Source organism: Lepidochelys kempii, chromosome 6 (genome assembly GCF_965140265.1).
Source record: "Lepidochelys kempii isolate rLepKem1 chromosome 6, rLepKem1.hap2, whole genome shotgun sequence".
NCBI lineage: Eukaryota > Metazoa > Chordata > Testudines > Cheloniidae > Lepidochelys > Lepidochelys kempii.
The window spans coordinates 28,562,290-28,573,680 of record NC_133261.1 but is presented as its reverse complement, the minus strand read 5'-3'; the positions used below and the strand labels follow the sequence as shown (position 1 = coordinate 28,573,680).

General features: G+C 43.5%; 1 protein-coding gene across 5 annotated transcripts in view; it reads right to left on the bottom strand.

Annotated features, from left to right (window-relative positions):
- The window catches only part of SLC67A1 (solute carrier family 67 member 1), a 141,098-nt gene that overhangs the window by 92,957 nt on the left and 36,750 nt on the right, over positions 1–11,391 (bottom strand). For all 5 annotated transcript variants that reach the window (XM_073347278.1, XM_073347279.1, XM_073347275.1 and 2 more), the window contains 3 exons: positions 10,297–10,394; positions 7,892–8,037; positions 4,447–4,579 (listed from right to left, as the gene is read on the bottom strand). In XM_073347278.1, coding sequence (XP_073203379.1) covers positions 4,447–4,579; positions 7,892–8,037; positions 10,297–10,394 — 377 coding nt within the window. The remainder of the gene's footprint in view (positions 1–4,446; positions 4,580–7,891; positions 8,038–10,296; positions 10,395–11,391) is intronic.

Here is an 11,391-nt window from a genome sequence, read left to right as displayed (position 1 = left end):
CAACCTTCAACACAAACTTCCTCGTGGCTGGACTTTACAAAAACTAGACAAGCCATTTACAACACAAACTTTGCTTCTCTACAAAAGAAAAAGGACACTAAAGTATCTAAACTACTATATGCCACAAGGGGCCACAACAATGGTTCCCTTAACCCACCCAGCAATATTGTTAATCTATCCAACTATACTCTTAGCCCAGCAGAAGAATCTGTCCTATCTCGGGGCCTCTCCTTCTGCCCCTCCACCCCCACAAACATGACAGAATTCTGTGGTGACCTAGAATCCTATTTTCGACGTCTCCGACTCAAGGAATATTTCCAACACACCTCTGAACAACATACTAACCCACAGAGACCTTCCTACCAACACTACAAAAAGAAGGATTCTGGATGGACTCCTCCTGAAGGTTGAAACTACAGACTGGACTTCTACATAGAGTGCTTCCGCTGACGTGCACGGGCTGAAACTGTAGAAAAGCAGCATCACTTGCCCCTTAACCTCAGCCGTGCAGAACACAATGCCATCCACAGCCTCAGAAACAACTCTGACATCATAATCAAAAAGGCTGACAAACGAGGTGCTGTCGTCATCATGAATAGGTCGGAATATGAACAAGAGGCTGCTAGGCAGCTCTCCAACACCACTTTCTACAAGCCATTACCCTCTGATCCCACTGAGGGTTACCAAAAGAAACTACAGCATTTGCTCAAGAAACTCCCTGAAAAAGCACAAGAACAAATCCGCACAGACACACCCCTGGAACCCTGACTAGGGGTATTCTATCTGCTACCCAAGATCCATAAACCTGGAAATCCTGGACGCCCCATCATCTCAGGCATTGGCACCCTGACAGCCGGATTGTCTGGCTATGTAGACTCCCTCCTCAGGCCCTACGCTACCAGCACTCCCAGCTATCTTTGAGACACCACTGACTTCCTGAGGAAACTACAATTCATTGGTGATCTTCCTGAAAACACCATCCTAGCCACTATGGATGTAGAAGCCCTCTACACCAACATTCCACACAAAGATGGACTACAAGCCGTCAGGAACAGTATCCCCGATAATGTCACGGCAAACCTGGTGGCTGAACTTTGTGACTTTGTCCTCACCCATAACTATTTCACATTTGGGGACAATGTATACCTTCAAATCAGCAGCACTGCTATGGGTACCCACATGGCCCCACAGTATGCCAACATGTTTATGGCTGACTTAGAACAACGCTTCCTCAGCTCTCGTCCCCTAACACCCCTACTCGCACTACATTGATGACATCTTCATCATCTGGACCCATGGAAAAGAAGCCCTTGAGGAATTCCATCATGATTTCAACAATTTCCATCCCACCATCAACCTCAGCCTGGTCTAGTCCACACAAGAGATCCACTTCCTGGACACTACAGGGCTAATAAATGATGGTCACATAAACACCACGCTATACCAGAAACCTACTGACTGCTATTTCTACCTACATGCCTCCAGCTTTCACCCTGACCACACCACACAATCCATCGTCTACAGCCAAGCTCTATGATACAACCGCATTTGCTCCAACCCCTCAGACAGAGAAAAACACCTACAAGATCTCTATCAAGTGTTCTTACAACTACAATACCCACCTGCTGAAGTGAAGAAACAGATTGACAGAGCCAGAAGAGTACCCAAAAGTCACCTACTACAGGACAGGCCCAACAAAGAAAATAACAGAACGCCACTAGCCATCACCTTCAGCCCCCAACTAGTGCATCATCAAGGATCTACAGCCTATCCTGAAGGACGATCCATCACTCTCACAGATCTTGGGAGACTGGCCAGTCCTTGCTTACAGACAGCCCCCCAACCTGAAGCAAATACTCACCAGCAACCACACACCACACAACAGAACCACTAACCCAGGAACCTATCCTTGCAACAAAGCCCGTTGCCAACTGTGTCCACATATCTATTCAGGGGACACCATTATAGGGCCTAATCACATCAGCCACACTATCAGAGGCTTGTTCACCTGCACATCCACCAATGTGATATATGCCATCATGTGCCAGCAATGCCCCTCTGCCATGTACATTGGCCAAACTGGACAGTCTCTACGTAAAAGAATAAATGGACACAAATCAGACGTCAAGAATTATAACATTCAAAAACCAGTTGGAGAACACTTCAATCTCTTTGGTCACTCCATTACAGACCTAAAAGTTGCAATTCTTCAACAAAAAAACTTCAAAAACAGACTCCAATGAGAGACTGCTGAATTGGAATTAATTTGCAAACTGGATACAAGTAACTTAGGCTTGAATAGAAACTGGGAGTGGATGCGTCATTACACAAAATAAATCTATTTCCCCATGTTTATTCCCCCGCCCACCCCCCACTGTTCCTTAGACGTTCTTGTCAACTGCTGGAAATGGCCCACCTTGATTATCACGACAAAAAGTCCCCGTTCCCCCCCACTCTCCTGCTGGTAATAGTTCACCTCAAGTGATCTCCTTACAGTATGTATGGTAACACCCATTGTTTCATGTTCTCTGTGTATATAAATCTCCCCACTGAATTTTCCACTGAATGCATCCGATGCAGTGAGCTGTAGCTCACGAAAGCTTATGCACAAATAAATTTGTTAGTCTCTAAGATGCCACAAGTCCTCCTTTTCTTTTTGCGAAAGACTTATTAGCAATTTTGATTTCTTCTAGTAACAAGAATTCTCAACTACTGTTAACTCTTTCGCCACATAAAATATTTAAGAATACATGTGGAAGAATCATGGGAACTTGGGTCATTCTGCCTCCTGAGAGAAAGATGAGTCACCTCTCACCTCCCTAGTGCTATCAGACTAGAGCAGTCTGTTCTGTGGAAAAGATCAAGAAGTTGGTTCTTATCTGGGAACTGAACTCACACCACGGGTGCACAGATAATTTGCTCCAGTGAAACAGTGGGAGAAGGGAGGCCTGCCTGTCAACCTCTTTTAACAAAGCATGCTGCGAAGGGTAAGAGTCTGAGGCCTTATCAAATACAGGCCTTTTTCTTTTTTGTGACTGTGGAGGAGGACAATGCTGAGGAAAAACGGTGCTGGCTGCTATACCGGGAGGAGAATGCAAGAATAGGTCCAGAAGGATTTTCCCACTTGGAAGACTATCTAGCTATCTTTGGTACTTATCTGGCTCCCATTATCATATCATTTGAGTACCTCACAATCACTGGTGCATTTAGCCTCACAACACCCCTATGAAACAGGGAGGGACTATGAACCCCATTTTACAGATGCAGGAACTGAGGCCCAGAGAGACTAAGGCCCAGATCTTCAAACATATTTAGGTGCTTAATTCCGAAGGACATACAGGGATTTATTACAGAAGTGGGTGCGCAAGGTTCTGTTGCCTGCGATGTGCTGGAGGTCAGACTAGATGATCATGATGGTCCTGACTGAATGGAGACTATCAAACTTGTTAAAAAAAAAAATCAAGGTTTTCTATAGCAGCAAGTGTAGACACACTTTTAAAGATGCCTATTGGGTTTACCCGAAGCTCTAGAAGGAGCCCTGGGAATGATCAGACTTGACAAGTTTGGGTTACACTCACTCATCCTTGTTTTGGAGGGGGCAGACTGCCTCATTTGTCGCACTCCCCCTCTCCAGGCCCTCTTAAGCTCTGCTCTCCTCCCTAAGGTCCCACATTACATTAAGCATCCCTCTAAGAATGTTGTGATTTTGTGAGCCTCACCCTGCTTGAGATTTAAAGCTATACGAACACCATTTTTAAATAGCACTTAATACACTGGTAAAGTTGCTCCACAATGCACACAGCCCTCAGTGCTTAGGGAGTTACGGGGTCAAGACAAGAGCCTGGACTAGGATTGCTTGTAGCTTTTAACTAACTTTTTAATAATTGCTGCTTCTAGAGCAACTGAGACATGGATATTAGCCCAGCTTGCAGAAATAGGGATTTACAACTAGGCTTATTTAAAACAAGAAATAGTGACACACAGTGGAACAGATGACAAAAGTGATTGATCCTTGGCCCTTAAGATATTTTGTGCCACCAGGGCTGCACAAAGGGGCTGAGTATTTCCCCAGCACAGGGTTATCCTGGAGTGGTGTAGAGCTGCCAACCCTTCCTGACCCTTGGTACAGGGACCATTGGGCATGGAAAGCATTCTAGGATAGGGAGCAGATTTGGAGTGTACTGCCTTCTGCTGATCCCTGACCAGTGAAATACAGGACCATTCTAGCCAGTGCAAGTTAGAGAAACCCTGTGGCTGCTCTAACTGGTGCCAGGGGCTGATTTGGCCCCAAGATCAGGCAGCGGCAGCTGAAAATTGCACCCAAAGAATAAGGAAAGAGTTATATGTTTGTACATTATCAAATGAGGGGAGAACAAAATACCCCTCAGCAGCTGAATGAATTGTTATAACTGCATGACAGAAGTAAAACACAACTCAACCACTTACCCAAATTTTGTGCTGAGTGTCCCACCCAGAGATGATCCAATGATTACTCCTATTCCAAAGCAAAGTCCAAGCTTCCCTAATGCATCTGCACGCTCAGCATGAGTAGTCAGATCTGTAATGACCATCTGAGCACCTACACAGATATTTGAAGAAACTTAATAAGAAACACTGAACTAAAAGAAACGTATTCTGGTGTCTGAATGACAAATCTATTCCTTGAGGTGCACAAATGCACAAATGCAAATGACAGAGCTTTCCCAGAGGTCAGGCCTTGTAACACTGAGCCAGATCCTCATGCAATGCCCCACTGAATGGGAACTGACCCCAGGACCTCTTCATCTAAAAGCACAAACTTCTACTATTTGTGCTTAAGGCCTGAGGGCCAGATCAACAAAGAGACTTAGGATATGTCTACACTGCAGTTAAACAGCTGTGGCTGGCCCATGCTGGCTGACTTGGGCTCACAGGCTGTTTAATTGCAGTGTAAAAATTCTGGCTCAGAGCCTGAGCTTTGGGACCCTCCCACATCGCAGGGTCCTAGAGCCCAGACTCCAGCCCAAGCCCGGACATCTACCCTGCAATTAAATAGTCCCGCAGCCCGAGTCAGCTGGCATGGGCCAGCCTTGGGTTTTTAATTGTAGTGTAGGCATACCCTTAAGCATTTAAGACCCTTTGTGGGTTCAGCCCAGAGTCCAGTAGTCAGGAGAAGGAAGAGACTCAGAACCTCTTATGTGGACCAACTGCTAATGGGGGGTGAAGACCTCCGTTGGTTTAAACCAGCTGTGTGTAATCCACATGAACACGGTGAGGGTCTTCGTTACCCCCACTGGCGATACTCCATCAGCAACGCAGATTTACACCAGCTGAGCATCTGGCCTGATGGTTTTTACTGGACGCAAATGGCTGGAGCAAAACAGAATGGAATGGTGCAAATGAAAGCCACTGTAATGCAGCTTGCCATGTCTGAGGTACTCACTAATGCTGACGTGCAATTTGCTAGGCCGTGTGTGACCGCATGTTGCTAAAAAATTATTCTGGGACAATTCTTGCTTCGGTGAATGCAGCTGAGACATTTGAAATGGCTGCACTGCAGTGAAGGACATATGCCGTTTATTTTATTGATACGGTTTATTCCATTGGAATGAATTCTGGTCTGCTAAAGAGACACAGCTCTTACCTCTGTCATAAAACCAGGGAATGGAAAAACCCACTCACCCACTGCAAGTTGCAATGAGTGGGGCCAGGGAGCTTTTGACCTCCTGTCTGGGGTAGAGGGGGAGGAGCTGCTCAAGTGCGGCTGTTCCTTTAACAGGAAGGCTGGGAGGGAGCAGAGCAGCTCAGGCATCTAGTTCTTTTTCTAAGAGGGTGTGAGCTGGAGGAGCGATGCTTTTAACAGAATTAGTGGTGGGCATGGAGCAAAATAGCCTGTGAGCTGTGGCTCCTTAAAAAGCATGGGGTAGGGGAGGAAATCTAAAAGAATAGGGCCCAGATGGATGAAAATGCTGGGAAGCAGAGAGCTTTACGTCCATTCAGGAAAGCAGCGGAAATGGCAACTGCACAAGGAGAGGTGCTGGGGGTGAATTGGTTTATTGGGGGGAACGAAGATCCATGGCTGGGGGGGGGCATAGTAAAGTAGCTTAGTGCTCAAGCAAGTGGATATCAGTGAAACTTTTCAAGCCCAAGTAAAAATAATAAACTATGCTTTGCACTTCTAGAGCACCTTTCATATGAGGGCCTCAGAACACTTCACAGACACGAACAAGTTAAGCTTCATAACCCTGTGGTGTGGTGTGGCCAGGCCAGGCGGTTAGCATTGTCATCTTCCATTTTACAAATGGGAAAGCTGAAGCACAGAGAGACTAAGTTGTGATGCTGTGTGTATGAAAGATGACCATTTGTATCATTGTTGTTACTACTGTTAGACAGGTTTCAGAGTAACAGTCGTGTTAGTCTGTATTCGCAAAAAGAAAAGGAGTACTTGTGGCACCTTAGAGACTAACCAATTTATTTGAGCATAAGCTTTCGTGATGTATGCACCCAATTAAGTGAGCTGTAGCTCATGAAAGCTTATGCTCAAATAAATTGGTTAGTCTCCAAGGTGCCACAAGTACTCCTTTTCTTTTTACTGTTAGACAATTGCAACAAATCTTGCACAACGTATGGGGTTAAGGAAAAAGTTATGATTTATTAAGTACGATTATCCTGTTTATATGCATGTATCATCTTTGTATCTAAAGCTATGACTATTGGCTATATATGTGTATCTCCAACATGTGTGTTGTTCCTGGGTGACACTCTCCAAATAGATTTGCATCAGGACTAGACAGCTATGTGTTGATGGGCCATTAAAGAGACACAGCTCACAACGGGCCATTGAAGAAATTTATCCTGCCCAGTAAGCCTTTCCAGTGGATGCCTCAGAAAGAATATGGGCAATGGCTGCCCCTGTGAGTCAGCAAAGCATGTAAGGACATATGACCCTGGACTCCATCTTGGGCCAGTAACTTTCTGTGAACTTGGCTGTAGGCTTTGTTTGGGACAGTAAATTTCCATGCACATGGCAAAGGATATAAAAGACCTCTGAGAGACCTCCATGTTGCCTCTTTCCTGCTCTAATTCTCTGGACTGTGGATTTACAACTAAAAAGAGCATCTTGAATTGCCGTCTGAGGACCTTCCAATCTTTTGGACGTTACCAGAGAGACTTTACAAACCAGCAGCCTATTCCATCACGGCTACAAACCTGTTATAAGGACTTTGCAATCATTTGTATGTATGTGATCTATTAACCATTTATAACTCTCTTCTTCTATGAATAAATCTTTAATTAGTTTACTGACAATGTGATATTTGGATAAGATCTGAGATTCAGATTGACCTGGGGATATGTCTCTCATCCTTTGGAATGAGTAAGAACCTCACACATGGTGAAATTCGTTTTCGATAACCTTTCATTATATTAGACTAGGTTGTCTGGACCGGAGCCAAGGACTGGAATGCCTAAAGGGAACTGTGTTTGGCTTCTGGTTAACCAGTGTTGTACTGCAGAAGCTCTTTTGTTACTGGCTTGGAGAACCTAATTATAGAATAAACCACCAGTTTTGAGGATTGTCTGCCCTATTTCTTGCAGTCTGCCCTGAGTGTGGCATTCTCAGTGTGGTCTATCCCAGGCACCCGATCACATAAGTGACTTGCTCTAGCTCACACAGGAAATCAGTGGCAGAGCTGGGAATAGAATTTTGTTGTCAGGCATCCCAACCTCCTCTAACCGTTAAACATGGTGCCTCATGTTGTTAAAACCCAACTACTCAGAGACTGATTCTGCAACCCTTATTAGTCCTACTGACTTTAACCTACTCGTGTGAGAAAGAATTGCAGGGTCAGGCTCTACAAATGGATTGGAAAATATAGAGCCCAATATTCGGGTCATCTTATCATGTCATTACCTGGTAGCCCATGCATGAACACGGATGGAATTCTGGACAGGAAGAGAAGTGGGACGCTGGTGGAGATGGACAGTAGCAGAAAGAAGGCAGATCCAGAGAGATACGAAAGAGTTAATGCAGCTCGGGTGCCATACTGGTCAGCAAACCTAGCATATAAATTATGCAGCATTTTAGAAATGGAACTTTTTAGCCATTGTAAATATAGTACATCCAGGCTGGCAATGCTATACTGTCATCCCACCCACCCACATTGATCAGATTTTTCACTTTTGAAAACCTGGCCCCAATCGTGGATGCTGAGCACTTGAAAATGTGGCCCTGTGAGAAGTATGAAGCTTTGTCTGGACTAGGATTTAGCAGTGTGGTGTTACGCCCTTTCAGATAACATAGTGCCTAATGTAGTCTAAAATTTGGTGCTAGCGTTTTCAGACATGTGCGTTAAAATGTTTTAAATCTAACCACACACATCTTTAAACCTGGTCTAGACAAAGCCTGAGAGTGCAGGAGAAACAGTTATTGGTGACTAGACATAAGTCACCACAAGCTAGGTCCTACTAGGCTGTCTGTTTAAAAGATTCAATTAATCTTCATTTTGTTTGGGTTTTCTACTAAGGTTATCAAAAAATTGTGATCTGGCACAAAAATGAGTTATGTTAAACTAAGGAAGCAGAGAATCAAGTAAGGCGTGGCCTAAAAAAAAAGACACATTGATTTCACTAAGAGATGATTTTAAACTGATTTACATTAAACCAGTGCAACTTGTGTGTGTAGACAAGCCCTCAGTAAATTTGGGTTTTTGCTGTTTGTAATCCCAGGAGACCAGTTCATGAGATGATCTGGAGTTTTTTTTAAAGAAAAAAAAAATCTAGCAGCTTCGGTGCTTGCAACTTCACATTAGTTTTAAGCAAAGTCATCCAGATACAAGGAAAACTGACTCATTCTCATACTCTGAGGTTTGAAAAAAATGCAGTTAGTGGATTTGTTGTGAATCTCTATTTCCTCATTTTTGCATTTTAGCTAAGATATGGCATTCCCCTTTATATATCTGCTTCCCCATTGGGACAAACAGTTCTCACAGTACCACCCTGGGTGAAGTTTCAATCTCAGATTTGCACAGCAAATTTTGCTTTCAGCACAGCTACTTTGATTTACAACAGTTAAGGATCTGATTCTAATTAGACCCCTGTATTTTGTTCCCCTCATCCCTGCATGCATCTCTCATTGCTATGAGTAGGTATTCCACCCACAGAGAAAGAACAGAGCTTCAGGAGTAAGACCCGCTTTTCACAGATCCAGATCAGAATTATTTTCTATAAATTTGTACATTTATAGAAAAAAAATCACTTGAATTATGCCACTAACACCACCTCAGATTTGTGGACAAGAAGGAATTCATTTCTGGGCTGTATTGGTAGGGAAACTGACTATTATTATTCATAATAATTATTGCTCTCCTATTAGCACCTGTTAGCCCTACTGTGCTAAGCAAGAAATAGTCCCTGCCCTGGAGAGCTGGTAAAGGAAACAGAGGCACAGAAAAGCAACCTTCCCAAGGTCACTGAACAGACCAGTGGCAGAGACAGGAATGTAACCCAAGTCGCCTGCATCCCTGTCCAATGCCCTACCCACTGGACTACTCTGCCTCTCCTTTTGTGCATCTCTGAACAGGGATAATCTATTATCTGCTGTATATTCTCCATATCTATTAGGTTTTTCAAGGCCATCTCCTCTTCTATTTGGAGCAGGAGTACGTATCCCATATCAGCAATTTCCTGCAACTGCTCAGAGGCAGAAACACAGGAGATCCTCAAGTCTTTCCCCCGCCTTCCTTTTGCTAGGGCTGTTTGAACTGTAAATATAGAGTCCTCCTGATTCTAAGCTCACTGATACCAGTGTAAATCAGGAGCAACTGCACTGAAGTCATTTGCTGTGACATAGTGCAATGCCGGTATAAATAAGATCCGAATCAGGCACAGAAATTCTATGATTTCCACTAGAACTATTTATTAATAACATTGGTTAATAACGAAAAAAAAAAAGGCCAAGTTACACTCATCTTCTGGGTTTCCCAGTCCTGCCAATGTTTGTAAAGTTGCTTATATGCGTAAATGATTGCAGGATTAAGGCATTAGATTGCAAGCTCTGCAAAACTAAATGTTTTGGCTAAGCACACTGTCTGGATCCAAATAATCAAATTTAGAGAAATAACTAATACAAAAGCCATTTATATGTTACAATAGTTTTAATTAATATTTATTTCTCTGTAGCCTGTTTAGTAAATCCAAATAGCTTCTTAAAATATTTCCCAAGATTCAGAACGAGGAATGAAGTAGATTTATTTAAAAAAATAAATAACTCTGATCTTCCCCAGGAATGGAAGGTTCACAAGATTGGTTCCTATTTACCTTCCAAAAATAGGACCTCCCAGAAGTTGCAGAACGCCAAAGGTTGTCTGGAGGTAGCCAAATCCAACTGAATCCAATCCCAGGCTCTTTGCCAAGTACTAAATAAAGCGGAGAAAAAGTGAAGTATGTTACATTTCTGAATGTTAAAGAGCTTAGTAAGTACAGGACTACTATAGTAATAAGTGAGCATGTGCATCCGTTCAAAATAAAAATCATATTGCTTGCCCACAGATACAATATAGCATGAGGAATATAAAGGTTATTTGATAAAAATCAAAAGTCTCTGGCCCAGATCATCAGCCAGCGTACATCAACAGGGCTCCGCTGAAGTCACCAATTTACATCAGCTGTGGACCTGGCTCTCTATTTTTACACTATTGCATGCAGTGTTGCTGTAGCTGCGTCGGGCCCAGGATATTAGAGAGATAAGGTGAGTGAGGTGATATCTTTATTGGACCAACTTCTGTTGGGGAGAGAGAGAAGCTTTTGAGCTACACAGAGCTCTTCTTCAGGTCTGGGAAAGCTACTCAGAGTGTGACAGCTAAATACATGATGCAACAGATAGTTTAGCGCAGGGGTTCTCAAACTGGGGGTCATGAGGTTATTACGGGTAGGGGTTGTGAGCTGTCAGCCTCCACCCCAAACCCTGCTTTGCCTCCAGCATTTATAATGGTGTTAAATATATAAAAAGTGTTTTTAATTTATAAGGGGGAGGCACACTCAGACGCTTGCTATGTGAAAGGGGTCACCAGTACAAAAGTTTGAGAACTACTGGTTTAGCGTAAGTAGCGAGCACATATTTTAATGGACCATTCAAGGTGAAGTGGCCGGTTAACATCCCTATAGTCACAGGACAAAAAGGGAGAGGGGATCAGTTGTTGTAATAAGTCATAAATCCAGTGCCTGTATTAAGATCATGATTTTTAGTGTCTAGCACAGAGTTATACATTTAAGCTCCCAGTGTTGTGCAAGGTTTCCTTTGAGGATGAGGATGTTCCCCCATGGCAGATATAGGTGTTTTTGTCTTGTATCATTTTTCAGTGTGTAGTGATTGCCTGGTTTCACGCACATTGCTGTAAAAAGCCACAAATGAAG